The sequence below is a fragment of the Geotrypetes seraphini genome, chromosome 1, assembly GCF_902459505.1.
Source record: "Geotrypetes seraphini chromosome 1, aGeoSer1.1, whole genome shotgun sequence".
Classification (NCBI taxonomy): domain Eukaryota; kingdom Metazoa; phylum Chordata; class Amphibia; order Gymnophiona; family Dermophiidae; genus Geotrypetes; species Geotrypetes seraphini.
The window spans coordinates 105,861,936-105,884,504 of record NC_047084.1 but is presented as its reverse complement, the minus strand read 5'-3'; the positions used below and the strand labels follow the sequence as shown (position 1 = coordinate 105,884,504).

General features: G+C 42.9%; 1 protein-coding gene across 11 annotated transcripts in view; it reads left to right on the top strand.

Annotated features, from left to right (window-relative positions):
- UBAP2 (ubiquitin associated protein 2) overlaps window positions 1–22,569 on the top strand; it is a 553,760-nt gene that overhangs the window by 312,949 nt on the left and 218,242 nt on the right. For all 11 annotated transcript variants that reach the window (XR_004538612.1, XM_033935342.1, XM_033935354.1 and 8 more), the window contains one exon: window positions 8,029–8,068. Coding sequence is in view for 10 of the 11 variants with exons in the window: in XM_033935342.1 (XP_033791233.1) it covers window positions 8,029–8,068 (40 nt within the window). In the remaining variant the exon portion in view is untranslated. The remainder of the gene's footprint in view (window positions 1–8,028; window positions 8,069–22,569) is intronic.

Here is a 22,569-nt window from a genome sequence, read left to right as displayed (position 1 = left end):
GGTGTGCACACTTTTTGAAATCGGAACTAGAGAATGACACAGGGACAATTTTTTCCTCGTCCCCGCGAGAACTCATTTTCCCATCCTGGCGAGTTCTTTTCCTGCCCCTGCCCCATTCCTGCAAGCACTGTCCTCATCTGCACAAGCCTCAAACACTTTAAAATTATAAGTGTTTGAGACTTGTGCAGTTAAGATGGAGCTTACAGGAATGGGGCAAGGACAGGGACAGCAACAAAACTCGCAGGGATGGGGAAAAATTTGTCCCTGTTTCATTCTCTAATCAGAACCTCGTTTATTTATTTAGTTATTTATTTCATTTTCTATCCCATCCTCCCCAAAGAGCTCAGTTTTGGATTCCAGAATTTGATAGTATTGCTTATTATCTTTGTCCCCACTAAATGGGAAGGCAGTTAATTGAGGATTTCTCTAAGGACTCTTTTCTTTCTCAAGTAAGTGGTATCTTGTGAAATTTATTGTTTTTGCTTATAGGAAGAACTGTGTGGCCTGAGAAAGCAATTACATTTGAAATTCTTTATTCATTTTAAATCATACAACAAGTGCACAGAAATACATCCATTATAATTTCAATAAAACACTTGAAAATCTTTTCCATGTCATCAAGAACAAAAACATATATCCCCTCCCTCCCACCCTTCTTAAAGTAATTTAAACAAAAGCTCAACAAATAGTACACTATTAATAATTAAAAATATAATGTATACTACTAATACCACCCCCACCCTCCATTGTGTAAATATAATCTCCCATAGAAAGTGATGTCTACTCATTACAAAATTTTTCCAATGGCCCCCAGATCTTTTTAAAATTATTATAGGTCCCTTTCTGCATAGCAATTGCTCTTTCCGTCATATATGGCTTAAAGAGTTCCACCAAAATGTATAATTAAGATTAGAATAGTTTTTCCAATTATTGGTAATATGTTGAATGGCGACCCCTGTCATGATTAACAAAAGTTTGTTATTATACGATGAAATTTGACTTTTTTTCCTCATAGATATACCAAACAGAACGGTGTCATAAGATAACGCAACATGGTTTTCTAGAAGACAGTTAACTTGAGTCCAAATTGAGTTCCAAAATACCATAATATAGGGACAATAAAAAATTAAATGATCCAATGTCCCTACTTCGAGATTACAATGCCAGCATCTATTAGATTTAGAGCAATCTAACTTTTGTAAACGAACTGGGGTTCAAAACGCTCTATGCAATAAAAAGAATCAAGTTTGCCTCATAGATGCAGACACAGTACATCTCATTCTCCAAGATCAAATTCGTGGCCATTGAGATGCAGAAATTTGCTGCTTAATCTCAATGCTCCAAATGTCTCTTAGACCGTTTTTAGGCTTTTTATTTATATATCCAGATATTAATTTATACCACAATGCGGCTTGATGCCCCAGGAAGTCTGCCTGAAAACATAGGAACTCTAGACTAAATTGATTATTAAGATTTTTCCATTCAGGGAACCCCACCTGAATAGCCTGCTTCAGCTGCAACCATTTAAAACTTTGTGATTTATTGAGACCAAATCTATGTTGTAGCTGTGAAAAATCAAGCAGTTTACCATCTGAAATAACATCATTTAGAGTTCGTATGCCTGCAATAATCCAGCCCTTCCATAGAATTTTATTTCTGCTAATTTGAATCTTGGAGTTTATCCATAAAGATTGATTTGTTGATTTATTAATTGGAATAGATGTTAAATTACTAATGTATCTCAATGTTTTCCATGTATCAGATAAAATTCTGTTATCTTTATATCTTCTAGGTATTTTAATACTAAAAATATGAGCTAAATATAAAGGAAACAAGACGCCATTCTAAATATAACCAATCAGTGCATTATCAATAAGTTCTGGGAGGATCCAATACATACCCTGACGCATAATATAGGCTTGATGATACCTATAAAAATTTGGAAAATTTTCCCACCCTTCACAATTGGCTTTTGAAGAGATACTAAAGCATTTCTGGGATGTTTACCAAGCCAAAGAAACTTTGTAAGGATACCATTAAGCTTTTTGTAGAAGGACCCATGAAAAAAAACTGGTATCATACTCATTTGATAACAAACTACAGACAATATCATCATTTTAATTGTTTGAACTCTCCCCCACCAAGAAAGGTGTAAAGGATTCCATTGTTCACATAACTCTGTAACTCTTTTTAATAAAAGATTTTCATTCTCTTTTACTGTGTCATCAAGAGTATTTTTTATCATGATACCTAAATATTTTAAGCCTTCCTCCTTCCATATAAATGGAAAAGAATCAAATAATCCTTTAGAACAATGCACATTTAAATGAAGAAGTTCTGACTTACTCCAATTGATTTTATATCTGAAAAATTTTCCAAAAGTATCAATCAGTTCCAATAAACATGGGACAGTAGTTTCTGGATTCCTCAAATAAAGCAGAATATCATTTGCATATGCTGAAACTTTATATTCCCAGTCTGAATAAGGAATACCCATTATCCCCTTTGCTTGATGAATAGCTAATAATAAGGGTTCTAATACAACATCAAACAACAAAGGAGATAAAGGACAGCCTTGTCTAACTCCCCTCTGCAAATTAAACCGCTCAGATAAATTATTATTAATATTCAATCTTGCCAAAGGGGAGCTATACAATGTTTTAATCATTTGTATGAATCCAGATCCTATACCAAACCATTCCAAAGCCTGATACATAAATTTCCATTCAACCCTATCAAAAGCTTTCTCTGTATCCAAAGATACAGAAAAAAGCCGTAACTTTCATATCTTTGGTTAAATTTAACATATGTAACGCTAATCTAGAATTATTAGAGGAATGTCTTTTAACAACAAATCCTGTTTGATGCATATCAATAATATGAGGGAGAGCCTTGGCCAAGCGTAAAGCCAATATCTTAGCCAATAGTTTTCCATCCACATTTATTAATGAGATAGGCCTGGAGATGCCCCTAGGGCAGCGATGGCGAACCTATGGCACGCTAAGGCCTTGCAGCTGGCACGCGGGAAGGTCCGCAATAGAGAGCTGCACAGGACGCCCCCTAGGGTCGCGGGGATCCCGTGGGGACTCCGGGTTCTTGCGGGGCTGGATGTACTAAGTCACGTGGCTTTTCTCCCTACCTGCTCTGCTCGCAGCACAGAGCCGAACGGAAGTCTTCCGACGTCAGCGCTGACGTCAGAGGGGAGGGAGGGCTTAAACAAAGCCCTCCCTCACTCCGACGTCAGTGCTGACGTCGGGAAGACTTCCGTTCGGCTCTGTGCTGCAGGCAGGATAGGTAAGGAGGAGTAGCCTCGCGGCTCGAGTGGCTACCAAGGGAGGGGGGGCGGTCCGCCCCGCCCCATGTGCAGCACAGCCGGCCAGGTCCCCTTACTTTTGTGGCGCTAACCCGACCCACTGACAACAGCCCTGGTCCGACAAACCTCCCTGCCCTTAACCGCGAATCTAAATTACCTTCTTATAGCAGCTGTAAGAAGGAAATTTAGATTCGCGGTTAAGGGCAGGGAGGTTTGTCAGACCGGGGCTGTTGTCGGTCTGTCAGTCGGGGAAGCCCCACAAAAGTAAGGGGACCTGGCTGGCTGTGCTGCACCCGGGGCGGGAGAGAAGGAGGGGGGAGAAGGACGCTGAAAGCACTGGGGAAGACAAAGGGGTGGAGAAGGACCCTGAAAGGCCATGGGGAAGACGGGGTGGGGGAGAAGGACACTGAAAGCATTTGTGGAAGACAGAAGGGGGACAAGGACGCTGACAGGACATGGGGAAGACGGGGGGGAGAAGGACGCTGAAAGCACATGGGGAAGACAAAGGGGTGGAGAAGGACGCTGTAAGGCCATGGGGATGACGGGGGGTGGAGAAGGACGCTGAAAGGCCATGGGGAAGACAGAGGGGGGAGAAGGACGCTGACAGGACATGGGGAAGATAGGGAGGAGAAGGACGCTGAAAGGAAATGGGGAAGAGAGAGTGGGGAGAAGACACTGGCAGGGAAGAAGACAGAGATGCCAGACTATGGGGGGAGCGGAGGGAAGAAGATGGGTGCCAGACCAATTTGGAAGGGGGGAGAAAGGGAGAGGCACAGTAACAGAGCAAATGGAAGACGCAGAAGGAAGAGAGACAGTGGATGGAAGGAACTGAATGAGAACATGAGGAAAGCAGAAACCAGGCAACAAAGGTAGGAAAATAATTCTATTTCTTTTTTTCTTTTTTTTTGCTTCATGATAAAGTAGTATATTAGTTGTGTTGATAAAAATTTATAAACAAAAGAGGCTCTGGTAGAAACCTGTTTACAAAGTGTGTATTCTTCCCAATTAATATTTCCAAATTAATAAAGTCTTTTTGCTTATTTGTAAATGGGTTTCTACCAGAGCCTTTAATTCAGTAGCATAATTAAATGAAATAACTATTTCTGAAGTTTATAGGGACGGGCGGGGACGGAGGGGATTCCTCACGGGGACGGGCGGGGACGGAGGACATTCCTCGCGGGGACGGGTAGGGACGGAGGGATTCCTCACGGGGACGGGTGGGATTCCTCACGGGGACGGGTGAGACTTTGGCGGGGACGGGTTGGATTTCTGTCCCCGCGCAACTCTCTAGTCCGCAATTAAGATATGCGGCACGGCGGGAGGCGAGTGTGCCGGTGTCTGCTTTGCAGCTCACCTGGCAACAGGGCCGGACTGGCCATTGGGAGGACCGGGCATTGTCCCGGTGGGCCGCGGCCCATCCTCCTGTCTTGGCTGCAGTCCTGTGAGTGGATGTTTAGCCTGTCTGTCTTCCCCTTAGTATCCTATGAGACAGGCAGTGTGTGAGGGGGAAGTGGGGGGAGGAAGAGAAGCTTCACACTGAGTCTGTCACAGGAACTCAGTGAGGCTGTAGTGTGACTCAACATGTGACATCTGTAATCAGGAACAGTTCCTAGTGCTCCCATGCTAGAGAGGTGAGGATATGGGGGGATGTTAATGTGTCTAATAATGTGCTCCTCTGTAAAAACCTCTGTATCTTCCATGGGGGACATGCTAAATTCGAGGAAATAAAAAAGCTGCTTATGATGATTGCATAGAGAAGTTCAGTAAGCTGAGAGGAGGGCTGGGCTCTCTGTGAACAACCAACACACTAATCCTCTGCGCTGTACCTTATGGAAAACTCAATATAGCAAAAAACAGTAAAGTGTATATGTGGCCCTTCACAGTGCTTTTGTAAACATCATAATAAAATAACAAAGGCTCCAATAATGAAAAATAAAAGTCCTTTTCCCATACACTCAGGTTGCACAAGTCCGGTTTTCACCCGGACAGTATATTTTTTGACCAAAACGGATGTCTACAATTAGTAAAATTCCCCAATCACATATTTTTTTATGGGGACGGATTTGTATACAGCACTTCATTAGATTTTTTTTATTATACAAATTTTATCTTTTTGTAGACTTGAAGTCTTGAACAAAGAAAATGAGTACAGCAAAAAAAGCAAAAACAGATAGTGGAAGACCATTCCAAGAGGCCTGGACAGAGACATATGGAGTGATTGAATGCAGTGGGAAAGCATTGTGTATTATGTGTAATGAAAGTGTTGTGTCTCGCACATCAAATGTCAAATGTCACTTTGAGACCAACCATAACAGTGTTGCTGAACTTGGTTTAGCTCAAAGAAAAGAGTTCCTTGTAGGAAAATTAAAGAAATATCACTCCCAGTCTCTTAGTTTTAGCAACTATCTTTCAAAAACTAATCATCTTACAGTTGCCAGCTTTCAAATTTCACTGTGCATGGCAAAACATGGTAAGCTCCTCTCTGTTAATTCGGAGGTTCTGGGTGTCCATCTAGACGGACGAGAGTTTAAGATTTCGGCATTTGCGGACGATTTATTGGTTCATTTGACCTCCCCGTGAGCTTCCTTTCCTGCTCTTATGTTGCTTTTTGAGGAGTATGGGGATTTTTCTGGTTTTCAACTTAATTATGATAAATCCTTGGCGCTAGCTACTGCCGACTCTGTGCGTCAGGAGTGGCCGGGTCAGTTTCCTTTACGGTGGATGGACAGCTCGTTCAAGTATTTGGGGATGCAGGTCATGAGCTGTCTGGGCTGGCTATATCGTGCTAATGTAGATGCTTTGTTGGCCGCTACGATGGGTAGTTTCGCGCAGTGGATGTCCCTGCCTCTTTCCTTCTACGGTAGGGTCCAATTGTATAAGATGGTTGTTTTTCCCCACTGGCTGTACGTACTCCAGCTGCTGCCCCTTTGTGTTCGACGTCGAGATCTTCACCAGCTTCATAGACAGCTGACTCGCTTCCTCTGGCAGGGTAAGAAGTCTCAGATCTCACTCTCTTATTTGTTTGGCCCAGGGAGGTTTGGCGGTTTGGGACTTCTGGATATTGGCATGTTTAATTTGGCTGGCTTGCTTCGTTTCTTGGGTAACTGGTGCCTACGGAATGATGATTATCTTTTTCAGAACTTCGAAACTGCTCTTTTTTCTCCCTGGCACTTGTTTTCGTTGTCTCAGATGCCCATCCATCTCTTGCCCCCCGCATTCCGATCCAGTTTTCTTATTCGGTCTTGGCGCTTTTGCTGGAATCCTTGGTCAGGATGCTGGGGGAGACCCTCTGGTTTTGGATCAGTTGTCTATCCGGGGTAATCCGCAGTTCCTGCCTGGCTGTGATAACCCTGTCTTTGTGCGATGGACTGGAGAGGGGTTGCTTCTTCTTGAACATTTATTGGACGCTGAGGGGGCTATAAAATCTTGGGGAGCTCTTCCCATGCTCCATTCCTTGGGGGTGGGGGGTTTATTTGCCTATAAACAAATTCATTATTATGTGGAGTCCTTGGCTCGCCCAGGCTTACGGTTTCGATTGGAACACCAATTTCGTCTCTTCTTTGCCCAGTTTCATGCTAGTGGCTTGACAGTGTCTGCGTTGCATGGTGCTTTGCGCTGTATCGGAAGTCTTATGAGGCTTTGGAACACCGCTGGGGGAGGGACTTGGGCATACCTGTTGAGTCTTTGTATTTCCCTTCCCTTATTAATAGTATCTCCTCTATTTCTATGAGCGCCGAACTAAGGGAATGCCAATTTCGAGTGGTTTTTCAAGCATATTTTTCCCAAGAGTGGGTACACAAAGCTGGGGGCATTTCTTCCTCAACCTGCCCTAAGTATCAACTGGGATGCAATTCATTTTTTCATGCATTTTGGGGTTGCCCTCAAGTGAAAGTTTTTTGGAGGGCCGTACTCCGCTTTCTGGAACGGCTTATTGGCCACTCTATTCCCATGTCGCTGGTAGGCTTGCTTTTGGATAGATATGAATCTTTGCGAGTGCCTGCTCGGGGACATCAGATGCTGATCCGGAAAGCTGCTGTTATAGGAAAGAAGATCATACTTAGCGTTTGGATGCAAGCGACCGCACCTGCTTACTGGGCTTGGAGGAATCGCTTTCATAATTTGATGCTTTTGGAGCAGCACCATGCCCACTTATCCTTCAAGCAGAAGAAAGTTTTTCTGCAGACCTGGGACTCCTATATTCAATCGCTGTCCCCTAGGGCCAGAGGTCTGGTCTTAAATTCCTTTTAGCTGACGATACAGTATGTCCTTGGTAGTTCCCCCCGGGTTGACTGGTATCCTGTTTGGCTGAATGTGGATGATCTGGTGTGAGTGGTATGTTCGTTGGTTAGGGAAAGGTTTGCTTCTGGGAGGAGGAATGGTTGGGGTGAGGGTGACCGGTTTGGTGCTGGCTGGGCGGCAAAAGAACACAGCCTGTTCAGCAGTCTCTCTGTTTTTTCTCTGCTAGTTTGGGGGAATATGGGTAGAGGTTCGGGGGCTCCTTTGGGAGGGAGGGTGTGGTTGCCTTTGTGAGTGGGCGGGGGTTTGTCCTTAGGTGTATTTGAAAATTTGATCTTGATGTACTTTTGGTGTTCTCACCCTTTTTTTTTTTGTACTCCTGTTTGATGTTGTGTATTTGCTGATGGTACATCAATAAAATATGATTTACATTAAAGGACCCAGTATTTTTTGGTTATCTGTATTTTTTTATTTTTTAGAATGGACCTAATGGAGTCCGAGCACAGCAGACTGTAAATGGTAAGTAATTAGCTGTTGGCACAAGATTAACTTTTTTTTTTTTGGGGGGGGGAGGGAGGACATTTTTCTCTGCTTGTGAATTTGAATGTTATGAAACGCTTTTACATTTTTCTTGCTGAGCTCTGGGTGAACACTCAACAGTCAATATTCAGCTTGTAAGCCGCTCACAGCTACGGGCTGAGTTAACCCTAGATATTCAGTGTTGGAGCATGACTGGCTCCAGCATTGAATATCAAGGTTATTGTGGCAACCCAGAACTTAAGTGGGCACTGTCCTAACTTCATTCACTTACTTAATTGGTTAGCAGATTGAATATTATCAGTAACCAATTAAGTGTTTTGGCGGTCAAAAGGGTATTTACCGGTAGTGGCATTGACTGGTTAAGTGCCACTGAATATTTAGCATGGCCAGCTAATTGGGGGTTTAGCCTTTAGTTTTTTCCAGGTTTTTTGGTGACTAAGACACAGATTCTCAAAACTAAAATCTGCCTTTAACGTGCTTGCTGAACTGATTCCAGCCAGTTTAGCATGCATATGTTTTAGCGGCGGATTATCAAAACGGCTTACTGAGATCTTTACTGAGTTTCTAGTAGTCTCTGATAATGCCCTGCAAATGTAGTACAACGAGGTCATTAATATTAAAATGATCACTCCGAGCAATTCTCTATAATCGCTGAGTGATTCTCTAACCTTGTTGTGCCACATTTGTGGCCAAAATTGACGACAGGTCTGAGCTGTCATTGCCTTACTTTCTGATCAGTGCTTGACAGAAAAGTAGGTTTGACAGCTCAGACCCCTCCCCATGCAAATTAATTTTTTTTAAACCTAAATTGAAGATCGACAGGAGAGATGCCCACTCATTCCTGCTGCGTCACACAATCACCTGACAATACTAACTACCCCCCCACCTCGCAGCGAGATAGATACCCACTCCCTCCCACCACCAAGCAATGCCCCCCCTTACACACCTCCCGACAGCAGAAGAGAGGCCCACTCCCATCACCAAGCAAAGCACTCCCAACACCCCCCCTGGCAGCGGGAGAGATGTCCACTCCCGCAGCCACACAACCGCAATCCCCCCATGCCACCAACGACCCCCGCCACCTTACTTATGATAGCTGGCCGGAGGGATGCCTACTGCCTCCGGCCAGCAGGCCGGTCTCTTCAAAATGGCGGACCTTCCCCTCCCTGGTGCATCCTGGGATGCACTGGGGAGGGGCCGAAGGCTCTGAATATCCCAGGTGTTTAAGGCCCCTCCTATTGGAGGGGCCTTTGGCATCTGGGCCTGGATGCACCAGGTAGGGGCCTAAGGCTCTGATTGGTCCAGATGCCTAAGGCTCCTCCCGTAGGAGGGGCTTTAACCTGGGACATTCAAAGCCTCAGGCCCCTCCCTAGTGCTTCCCAGGATGCACCGGGGAGGGAAAGGTCCGCCATTTTGAAAAGGTGGGACCGCTAGTGGAGGAAGTAAAGAGGGGGGTTGCATGACATCGAGAAGGAGTGGGCATCTCTCCCACTAAAGGGGGGTGTCAGGGGGGGTGTTGCTTGGTGGCAGGAGAGAGTGAGTATCTCCTGCTGCTGGGTGGGGTATCAGAGGATGTTGCTTGACGGCAGGAGGGAGTGGGCATCTCTCCCACTGCTGGGGGGGGTGTCGGGTGGGGGGTAGCTTGACTTCGGCAGCTCGATTTGTTGGGGGTTTTTTGTTAATTCTGTGCATGTGCCCATCACTGTCACCAGCGATAAGCAGATACAAATTTAGCGAATCCGCTACTCTCCTCCAACCTCATTTGCATGAGTGTTGTTTGGCGAATGACTCTCTTTTTTTAAATCGCCACAATAACAGCTGCGATAGCAATCCATCAGTTTTTAATGTAAATTTTTGAGAATCTAATCCTCAGTGGTTTAATATTAAATTTATTTATAACAATACAGCTACAAAATTTAAAAAAGTCCTGTTTGTTTTTATTGTTCTGTTTAAACATAAGTATAAATTGAGTGCTGTACAAAATCTAAACTGGGCAGACTGGATGGGTCCTATTGATTTTTTTCTTAGAGAAGACAAGCAGGATTACAAGTATGGAGGGGTAGCCTATTATTAGATCAACAGGCTGAGAACCAGGGAAGCCCAATTTAGATCCATCCCACTGCTGTCTTTGTGATCTTCAGCAAGTCATTAATCCTCCATTGTTTCAGGTACAAATTCAGAGATGGGGACATACCTACTGTACCTGAATGTAACTTGCCCTGAGTTACTATTGAAAAAGGTGTGAGCTAACACCCTCCCTCCAATTAGGCCTGCCATTTTCCAGAACGAGCTGCTATTTTTTTATTTAAAGATTTCTTTTTTGGTGTCCTTTGTTGGTGTCCTGTGGATCTTTCAGGTACTAAGCCCTTGTAAAGTTTTTGTCCAAATGTTAAGTTTTCTTTGTGTTTTTCCACATACAACACCTCCTGTGTAAGCCTAGGCATGTCCCAGTCAGGTAGATTTATCTAGACTTTTTTAAATTTAATTTTTATCAAAGCAGTGCATACAATCATAAGTGAACTATTGTTACATGAATCCACAGGAAACTATTTTGTGTCCTAGCATAGTATTCTTATACCTCCTTCCAAATATTTCCAAAGCTTTAATCAGTTTATATCATTCTATTCCTTCATCCCATTTCAAGCTCTTCCCCCACCCTCACCAAAGGAGGGTTCTTTCTGCAATCCAATATTCAGCATTTTTGTCTTATCACTTGAACCCCCTCCCCCCTTCTTAATCATTCCACGGTCTTCTATGACAACTCTGTAGCTTGTAACACTCTTTTATGATTTCTCTAGGTTGCCTCAAAACTTTTCTTGTACTCTTTCTTGTACCTACTACTACTATTTATTATTTCTAAAGCGCTGAAAGGCATACGCAGTGCTGTACATTTTAAGTTCAAACAATTTTTATTGATGCAAACAACAACAAATACAACACTTGTATAATAATGATAATGCATCAAATATAATAATATGATGAACATATTGATGTGGTCAATATTACATACAACACCAAGGTGCTTAGTATAATAATGAGGCATTGAGTAAAATACATCCCATATAAACCTAGAAAATACCTTCATCCCCCATCAAACCCCACTCAATCTATGTATGACTACATGTTTTAAATCATTTAATACCCTCTACCATCCCTCCCAAACCCTCCCTTCCCTTCCCCATTCAAAGGTACTCTCCATCCCCCATCAAACCTCAATAGGACTACATGTTTGAATCTATTTAATACCCTCTACCTTCCCTACCCAAACCCTTCCTTCCCTTCCCCTTCCAATGGTACTCTATCCCTCCTCAATCTCAGTTAGGATACTCTTCTTAAAACTGCACTACGACCTTTAGGAAATAAGGCTTGCAAATATGGATCCCATATTTGCATAAACACCATCTTTCGCTTTCTCATCCTTCCAGCATCTCTAGCTTCCCAGATGGCCAACTGATGCAACTGATTTCACCAATGCCAAAACTTTGGAGGTCAGGGATCGTCCAATATTGAAGAATACATTTTTTTGGCCAGTAGACTCATTTTCTTACAAAGAGTCTATGCCCATTAGGCAAATGACGAAAAGCTTCTGGCAAATCCAAAATAAAATGGGATGGAGAGTAGCGCAAAGATCTTCCAATTAACTCAGACATATAAGATATTATTTATCCCTGCTCAGAAGAGCTTACAATCTGATTTAGACAGGACATTTTGGGTTGGGGAGATTATGGTAGAGGAAATAATACAGTGGATCTAGGTATCTGACAGCAGTGAGTGGGAGTTAAGAGTTGAAAACAGATTTTAAAAAGTAGGATTTTAGCTTGGATTTGAATGCTGCTAGGGACGGAGCATGAAGTATTGATTCAGGCAGCCTATTCCAGGCATACGGTGCCGCAAGAAAGAAGGGACGGAGTCTGGAATTGGCAGTGGAAGAGAAGGGTACAGATAAGATTGGCTTGCCCGATGAATGGAGATCACTGTTGTCTAAATAATAAAGAAAGTTCATTCTACCAATTAGCCTTGCTAGCTTATGCAAATCTGCTCTCCTACCTCCAGTAGGGCTTTATCAGCTTCCTCACTATTCTGGATTCAGAAGATCTTTCCATTCACTGAAAACTGCAAGCCAAAGGGGATGATCCAGATTTTCATCCATCATAATCAATCAAACCAACTAATAACTCAATTTAGTTCAAATAACTTGGACAATGGAATTCACATTTTCAGAGAAATAGGTGAGACATTCTAGACAACAGGGTTATTTCCCCATAATCGCATCATATTTCAGCCAAACCCTGTATGACAGAACTATTGCAAGGTTATGTTCTGATTCAGTGTTGCAAATTCTATTAGATTACTCTAAATTTGTTGAGAAACAGATATTTTCCTGACATTTTGTCTCCCATGTTTCCTGAAGCTAAGGGCATTACAGAATACCTCTCTACATCAGAAATTTTTACAGGAATCCAGGCCCAAGTCTCAGCCTGCCTGTCCGACATTGCTGCCTGGATGTTACCAGTGGTGTGCCTTAAGGTTCTGTTCTTGGGCCTGTTCTTTTTAACATTTTTATAAACGATATTGCTGAAGGGTTGTCGGGTAAGATTTGCCTCTTTGCAGATGATACCAAAATTTGCAATAGACGCCGGATAGTGTGAACAACATGAAGAAAGACCTGGCAAAGCTTGAAGAATGATCCAAAATTTGGCAGCTAAAATTTAATGCTAAGAAATGTAAGGTAATGCATTTGGCCTGCAAAAACCCAAGGGAAAAGTACAGTTTAGGGGGTGAAGAACTTATGTGCACGACAGAAGAGTGAGACTTGGGTGTGATAGTATGTGATGATCTTAAGGTGGCCAGACAGGTTGAAAAGGTGACGGCAAAAGTTAGAAGGATGCTAGGTTGCATAGGGAGAGGTATGGCTAGTAAGAAAAAGAAGGTATTGATGCCCCTGTATAAGACTTTAGTGAGACCTCATTTAGAATATTGTGTACAATTCTGGAGGCCGCACCTTCAAAAAGATATAAAAAGGATGGAGTTCGTCCAGAGGAAGGCTACTAAAATGTTGTATGGTCCTCATCATAAGGCACATAGGGACAGACTTAAAGATCTCAATCTGTATACTTTGGAAGAAAGGCAGGAGAGGGGAGATTTGATAGAGACATTTAAATATCTACGTAATGTAAATGCGCATGAGTCGAGTCTCTTTCATTTGTAAGGAAACTCTGCAATGAGAGGGCATAGGATGAAGTTAAGAGTGCGACCTCATCTGGAGCATTGCGTTCAATTCTGGTCTCCTTATCGCAAGAGAGATATAGCGGCACTAGAAAAGGTTAAAAGAAGAGCGACCAAGATGATAAAAGGGATGGAACGCCTCTCGTATGAGGCAAGACTGAAAAGTTTAGTGCTCTTCAGCTTGGAAAAGAGACGGCTGAGGGGAGATATGATTGAAGTCTACAAAATCCTGAGTGGAGTACAAGTGGATCGATTTTTTGCTCCATCAAAAATTACAAAGACTAGGGGACACTCAATGAAGTTACAGGGAAATACTTTTAAAACCAATAGGAGGAAATTTTTTTTCACTCAGAGAATAGTTAAGCTGTGGAACACATTACCAGAGGTTGTGGTAAGAGCAGATAACGTAGCTGGTTTTAAAAGAGGTTTGGACAAATTCCTGGAGGTAAAGTCCATAGTCTGTTATTGAGAAAGACATGAGGGACGCCACTGCTTACTCTGGATCGGTAGCATGGAATGTTGCTACTCTTTGGGTTTTGGCCAAGTACTAGTGACTTGGATTGGCCACTGTCAGAACATGCTACTGGGCTTGATGACCAATGGTTTGACCCAGTAAGGCTATTATTTTGTTCTTATGACAAAGTTCAAAAAAGCATGGGATGAACACAGCGAATCTCTAATCAGAAAATAATGGGTATACAGTACTCACCCGATATTCACAGGGGTTCCGTTCCAGGAACCCCTGCGAATGTTGAAAAACTGCGAATACGGATTTTAGCAGGGGAGGCAGGAGAGGGCAGTCGGAGCACCGGTAGGTGAAGGAAATCACTCGTGGTATGTTCAGACCGCCTCTTCCTGTACTAAAGCCAGGCCTCACCAATCAGGAGCTGCTTTGACATGCAGCATCTGATTGGTGAGGCCCGACTTTAGCCGCATGTTTAGTCACACCTTCAAAGAAGTCAAGCAAATTGGTGAGGCAATATCTTCCTCGGCTGCCCTCTCCTGCCGGGTCATTCACGGTCGGAAAATACCGCAAATGACCGGGATCGCGGACCGTGAATTCGTGGGAGAGCACTGTACTGTATATTGAAGAACTAAGGCCATTATTGGGCAGACTTTCACAGTCTGTGTCCTGTATATGGACATTCAGTTGAGGATGGGCTGGATAGGGTTTCAACGGCTGGGATGGTTTAGATGGGTTGGAGTGAGCTTTAACGGAGACTTCAATAGATGAAACCTAAACACAGTACCGAGCAGAGCTCTGGATTTCTAGCCCCAGAAATATCTAAGAAAAAGGTCAATTTAAATTAAATCATTAATTTATAGAAAGTGTACAGTTGGGCAAACTGTATGGACCATTCGGGTCTTTATCTGCCATCATTTATTCCGTTACAGTTATAGGATACAGGTAAGAAAGAAGCACTGCTGGTCAATCTGGAAATAGACTTGACATTTAATAGTATATATTCAAAATATAGTTGGAAAAGGGGGAGCATCTCAAAACCCTGGAAGGCCTTCTGTAGGGTACCTCAAGGCTCTCCACTTTCCCCCATCCTGTTTAACCTTTTCATGAGTTCAAATTTGGTGATGAAAGCATAATGTCCTACGCAGATGACATTTTGCTCCTCATCCCCACAACCAACAACCAGTCAGATGTCACCAACAAAATCTCAACCAATATTGAAAGAATCCAAAATTGGTCAACAATCAACAAGCTAAGACTAAACCAAACCAAAATCTTATTCTCCCACACAGCCCAACAGACAGCACCGACAAGCATCACTCTCTGATCGGGCCACACCCTGGCTGTCAATAAAACATGTAAAATCCTAGGCTGCATTCTTGATTCCATGCTAACCATGGAAACTCAAATCTCTAACATCCGGAAAAAGTCCCTCTTCACCATGAGGCAGCTAAGACTCATCAGACCTTCATCAGCATCACTTTGCTCTGATTGTACAGTCGATGATCCTACCACAGCTGGACTACTGTAATGCTGCCTACATGGGAATCAACACCGCACTGATCCATAAAATGCAACTCATACAAAACACAGCTGTAAGACTAATTTTGAACCTGAAAACATACGACTCGATATCAGCCTTCATCAAACAACTACACTGGTTATCGATTCCATCGCGAATAAAATTTAAAACTTCATGCATCATATACCAAATAATACACGGAAGCTCAGCAGCTCCACTCATCCAACTCTTCTTAAAGGCATGGTCCACCTCCCACAGAACCCTTAACAGGATCCTACTAAACCTTCCTTCAACTAAGAATCTCCAGTACAAACAAATTTTTCACTCCATGCTTACCTTCCTAGGGGTGAAAACCTGGAATGTCCTCACTGAAACGATCAGAGCGGAACCCAACTACACCACATTCTGGAAAAAACTGAAAACCTACCTCTTTGACACTTGAATTCTCTGTTCTTCCCCAGCCCAAATGTTCCCCCCATGTCTCTCCCCGCCTCTCTCCGCTCCCTCTTACCTCACTTTGTAAGTCGCCTTGAGCCTGCTTAGGTATGTGCAACACAGAAATATAAGATTAGATTAGATTAGAATAGGTGATTTTAATATGCCAGATGTTGATTGGGGTATCCCTATTGAGAGGCCTCCTAAAAGATCCTGGATTCTCTACAAGCAGAACTGTTTCAGCAGTTGGTAATGGAACTCGCGCGGGATGGAGCCATCCTGGATTTTGTGTTTACAAACAGGGAAAATGTTTCTGATATTATAGTGAGTGATCTGGCATCCAGTGATCAGCGCATGAGCCTGAGCGGTCAGCGCTCCTCATTTTATTATTTCTTTAGTTTTCACTAAACCGACTCGTTTTGTTATTTCTTTTTAGTTTAGTTTTCACTAAGACTCCACCGTTTCGCTCATGCTTCTCGGCGAACCTTCTTTGGCGCCTGGTCAACTGCTTGCCTGCCTGGGCCCATTGGCAACCGTTCCTCGTCCTTCACACGCCGCGGCGAAGAACCGGGATCAAAGCACCGCGGAGGCAGCTGCCACCTGCAGCGGTGTCGCTCTCCACCACCACCCATGACAGCGTCGCTCCCCACCCGATCACCGTCGCCGCCAGTAGCAGCATCGATCCCCACCCGAGCGCAGCCGAGAAGCGGAGGGACCAGGGCCAAGGCTGGAGAGGCGACCGTTCACCCGGGAGCCACAGCGGAGAGCTGAGCCTGGAGAGCGCCGTGGAGGCTACTGCCTCTGCCACAGCAGCACCAATCTCCACTAAAACAAAAAAAAAACAACCCCAAAAACAAAAAAAAAAGAGGGAAAATTATTCGCAGAGGAGAAGAGGACTGGGGCAAAGGCCCCTGCCCATCACCTCGGGGATGAAACCCGCAGGAGGCCCAATCGATGTTGCAAAAGAAGCATCAGAACATCTCCACAGCCCAGGACTCGCCTACTCGACCTAACCACCTCAAACTTATACTTATTATTTTTCTATCACCTGCATCTAGATTCTATCCATCCCCGGCATCTAGAATCTTTTTCTCTACTATCTCCTAATATTTTCACTTTATTTTATTTTTTCTCTACCCTCCTCTATCACGGGACTCAGGCGTGGGAGAGCACTCCGCCCCTCCCCTCTTCTAATTGCTGACCCAGTTGGAAGGCCTAGTGACTCAAATTTGGAACCTTCCTTCCTCTCCAGACCTGTCACCTATCCCATTGCATGACTGAGTCGGGACCCCAGCAGCTCAAATTTGAACACTTCCTGCCTTCTCTTGACCCTACAACCCTCCTCCATCGACGGACCAAGGCGGGACAAGGGCGTGGGAGAGCACTCCACCCCTCCCCACCCCCACTAACTGCCAAGCCAATTGGAAGGACCAGCGACTTAAATTCAAACCTTCCCTCCCCACCGCTGCTAGTCACTAAGCCTCCTTTGAACCCTCAACCCTCCACCATTGACAGACTGAGACAAGTCTCGGGCGCAGAAGAGAATTCTGCTTCTATCCACAACTACAATAGCCGCCACACTTAGCACCAACATGAGAACCACACCACCAAAATACCCACAAGCATTCCTACTAATAACCCTGCTCCTAACCAACTGGAAAGCAACTGCAAACTACATCTCTCCAATACCAACTATAGCAAATTCCAAGGGAATCATCCAACCAACCTGGCATCCTACAACAGACAGAAACTCAATCTATCAGACTTACACTTACCAACCCACCCCACAATCAACAAGAAAACCGAGAAACCCACATAAGACCAAAAAACAACCCCACCAAAGATCACTCATATACCCAAAAACAACTCTCAACACACCAACAGACTACACCACCCTCAAATGTGCATATGTGAACATCAGAGCCATAGGCCCCAAAACAGAACGCATAAAAAACTGGATAGAAGAAGATAACGTAGACTGCCTTTTCCTCACAGAGGCTTACCTCGGACTCGGACCCCAGAATAACTGAAATTTGCCCAAAGAGCCACAAGTTAACATTGGTCTGCAGAGAAAATAAAAGAGGAGGAGGAATTGCCGTCATAGCCAGACGCACAATAAACCTAAAAATACAAGACTAAACAACCAATCCATACATGGATCTACTAGCCTGTCAACTTTCAAGCACATCACTCAAAGGAACACTAACATGCATACTCTGCTACATAACCCCAAGTAATTGGATTGCAAAACCAATATTTGAAGAATTTATATATCGAAACTCATTAACGACAACCTAATCCTAGGAGACCTCAACCTCCACCTCGAAAACCAATCCTGCAAACATGTCGAGGCCTTAACATATAAAATACTAGACCCTCAAACCACACACGAAAAAGGACACCAACTCGACATTGCAGCCTACATATCCCAACAACCCACACAACCAGAGATCCAAACTGAAAATGGAACTGTTCCATCTGGTCTGATCACTACACATACTCCTTCGAAATCAATTGGATCAATAACAAAAGCACTCCAATTACTCAAAAAACAACATACAACTCACGCAAACACATTGATCCCACCATATTCTGGACAAAAACAGACCACATAATCCAACACTACACATCCAATGACTTCATCTCTCAATGGAACTGTCTAAGTACCGCAACCCTGGACGAACTAGCCCCAGAAAAACCCAAAAACAAAATCCACAGAAAATCAGACAAGTGGTTCGACAACGAACTACTCCAATTCAAAAGGCAATGCAGACAACTAGAAAGAAAAATGGAGAAAAAGCAGCCAAGAATCCACAAAAACAACATGGAGAATAACGAACCAAAAATACAAACAAAAACTGAAAGAAAAAAGAAAGACCTACTACTCAAAGCAAATAGGAGAAGGACCCCAAGATACAAAAAAGCTATTCCAGCTTCTAAAAGTTCTCACAGACACCACACCTACCTAGCCAACAGCAACTCCCCCCCTCCCTCAGCCACTCTCTTAGCCACATACTTCAAAAACAAAATCGCAAACACCAGAACCACGTTAAATGGATTTCCCACTCAGGTAGAAGAGACCTCACTTCCCCCACAGAAAAAGAATCAGTTGCAGCAGACAGAATCTGGTCCCACTTCTCACCCATACAATGGTCAGACTTCAACAAACTATATAATAAATACAGCCATGCAGCCTGCGACCTCAACCACTGCCCCCCATACTGATTAAAAACCTCGAGCACACTATTCCGCTCCCTGCTCCTACAATGGATACAATCTCTACTCATAGATGGACAGTTCCCAATAGACCTCAGCGAAATCATCATAACTCCGATACTAAAAGACCCCAAAGGAACAACGGACCAACCATCCAACTACAGACCCATAGCCTCAATCCCATTGTACGTCAAGTTAATGGAAGGCCTAGTAGCCAAAACCTTAACCTCATACCTAGAAAACCACAACCTACTCTACCCCACACAGTCTGACTTCAGAACCAACTACAGCACTGAGACCCTACTAGGAACACTAATGGACACAGCTAGACAACATCTCAGTACAGGCAAGAAAATCATGCTCATACAACTAGACCTCTCTGCAGCCTTCGATCTGGTAGACTATAACATCCTCCTACAAATGCTAGACTCCATAGGAATCTCAGGCAAGGTTCTCTCATGGTTTAAAGGCTTCCTACAATCCAGAACCTACAGGGTTAGAACAATTAAAGAAAAATCAGAACCATGGTCCAACCCTTGCGGAGTTCTCCAGGGATCACCTCTATCTCCCATACTATTCAACCTATACATAGCCTCCCTCAGCTCCTGCCTAGACAAACATGGCATAACCTCATACAGCTACGCAGATGACATCACCATTCTCCTCCCCTTTGACCACCCAGAACCCACCATAACAGGCACAATACACAAAACACTTGAAACAGTGGCAACATGGATGACTGAACACAAACTAAAACTCAATCCTGACAAAACAAATTTCATCCTCCTAGAAAACAGCAAAACTCCAACCTTAACAAACATAGCAATAAACTTGATCTCATACCCCATTCAACCCACACTAAAACTTCTTGGAGTACTGATTGACAGAGGCTGTACCATGCAACCTCAAATCAACAAAGTAATAAAAGCATCATTCGCGACTATGAGAAACTTAAGACAAATCTGAAAATTCTTCGACAAGAAACAATTCCAACTTGTGGTACAATCTCTTATCCTGGGACTAATTGACTACTGCAACATACTGTACCTCCCTTGCCCAGCGACCATGATAAAGCAATTACAAACAATACAAAATACAGCCTTAAGACTCATCTACTCATTGAAAAAATATGACCACATCACAGAAGCATACCACGACTCACACTGGCTCCCAATACAAGCAAGAATACACTTCAAATTCTACTGCCTACTTTTCAAAGCTATTAATGGAGAAAGCCCATCCTACTGGAACAACCGACTAACTCAATCCACCTCAGCCAGACACAGGAGAACCCACTCACTATGTACAAGCACACCCAGGCATACCCAAGACTGACTCATTTCCATGGACATTGTGCAACCTGCCCTGAATGTATACCTGGACATGCCCACACTATATCCAGCAAGGTATACATGAGCAATAGGCCTATATTAAAAATTACACAGCTGTTTAATGAAGAGAAGTTACAGCGTTTGTTTAGCCATTAGCACTGGTGGAGGAAACATTGCGCTAGTTAAAGCTTTGAATGAATTTAGATTTTTGAGACATTCCCCACCCTTGAAGCACTTTTTGAAGTCAAAGTTTTGGTTCCCTGACGCAGGATCGAAATGGGCCACGTTGGAACCTGGCATTTAAGATAAGTTTCTTTGAAGAATCACTAGACTATTACTACATGAACAAGTTTTAACCTGTGGGTACACAGCTAAATAAGTCTTAAAATATCAACTGATAATATATTGAATACGCAATGATTGGGTGGTGAGGTGATAGTTTGGGGGGTTCGCCCCTTAGTTTCACCTCCATGTCTCTGAGCACGATTTTCATTATAAGTTGATGTCATCTTTATGAATTACCATTTAGGAGTTGAGAGTGATTTTGCTTTTGATGTACTACAGTATCTTTAATCACTCATCATATAGCAATAATTGAATGTGTGGTTCCCCTATTCATTGATTTGACTATATTAAAAATTAGGCTAAGAATTAATTGCATTAGCCTGAAAGTTTAACGAGAGATTGTAAAAATGTACTTTTTTGTTAAAACAGCACATGATATGTAATTTTAAATGTGATTTTTATGATCAGCAGCCAAAAATCTGTAAGATATACCCGAAAGTGTTGAAGAAGCAAAAACTTTGTTGTCCATTTTCTGAGGATTGTGTATATAAGAAACTAGCTAAACTAAAGGTAAACAAAGTGATGGGGTCTGATGGTGTACATACAAAGGTACTGAAGGAACTTAAGGAATTTCTGTCAGCTCCACTGGCTGACCTTTTCAATGCTTCTCTAGAGTCAGGCGTTGTACCAGTGGAAGTAAGGAAGAAGTAGGGAACTACGGGCCAGTAAGTCTGACTTCTATGATAAGTAAATTAAAAACACTTTAAAAACAGATAATAGTGACAATTCTGGAATCTAGTGGATTACAGGACCTGAGGCAACATGGATTCACTACAGACAGGTCTTGTCAGACAAATCTGATAATTTCTTTGACTAGGTAACCAGATAATTGGATAGAGGTATTTAGATTTTAGCAAAGCCATTGACAGAGTTCCACACAGACGTCTAATAAATAAACTGAGTACCCTCGGGATAGGTCCCAAAGTGACAGGCTGGGTCAAGAACTGGTTGAGTGAAAGACGACAGAGGGTAGTAATCAATGGAGATCACTTTGAGGAAAGAGATGTTATCAGTGGTGTGCCTCAAGATTCTGTTCTTAGACCTGTTGTTTTTTTAACATTTTTGTAAGTAATATTGCTGAAGGGTAAGATTTGCCTCTTTGTGTATGATACCAAAATCTACAATAGAGTAGACACTTCTGATGGTGTGAATATTAGTCTGAAATTTGGCAGCTGAGATTTAATGCTAAGAAATGCAAGTTCATGCATTTGGGCTGCAAAAACCCAAGGGAACTGTATAGTTTAGGGGATGAAGAACTTTTATGTACGAAAGAAGGATGAGACTTGGGTTTGATTTATGTAATTATCTTAAGGTAGCCAAACAGGTTGAAAAGGCAATGGTGAAAGCTAGAAGGATGATTGAGTGCATAGGGAGAGGAATGATCAATAGGAAAAAAGAGGTATTAATGTCCCTGTATAAGACTCTGGTGAGACCTCATTTAGAATACTATGTACAATTCTGAAGACTGAGCCTTCAAAAAGATATAAACAGGCTGGAATCGGTCCAGAGGAAAGCTATTAAAATGGTCAGTAATCTATGTCATAAGGTCTATGGGAACAGGCCATCATGTTTCTAGGTATAGAATTGTTTAAAGGAAGATCCTATGAACTTACTGAAGATGTGGTTTGCAGAAATTGCAGGCAAAACTAAAGAATAGGCATTTCTGACCTTGGCAGAATGATATTTCCAAGTATTTTGTACTTCCAAAAATCTGTAAAAGATTGTAGGAACTGCCAGGCTTCCAATTGTTGCAGCTCGAAATTCTCTATCGGAAAGTTTATAAGTATGTAGACCATTTCTTGCAACCATTGATAGTGATATTGTTCCATATGTGAAAGACATCACACACTTTATGACTAACTAAACCCTATGAGAAACCATTGTTTATTGGTTGTGTTGGATATATAAACACTGTAATGAGTATTCCACAGTATTACAGCAG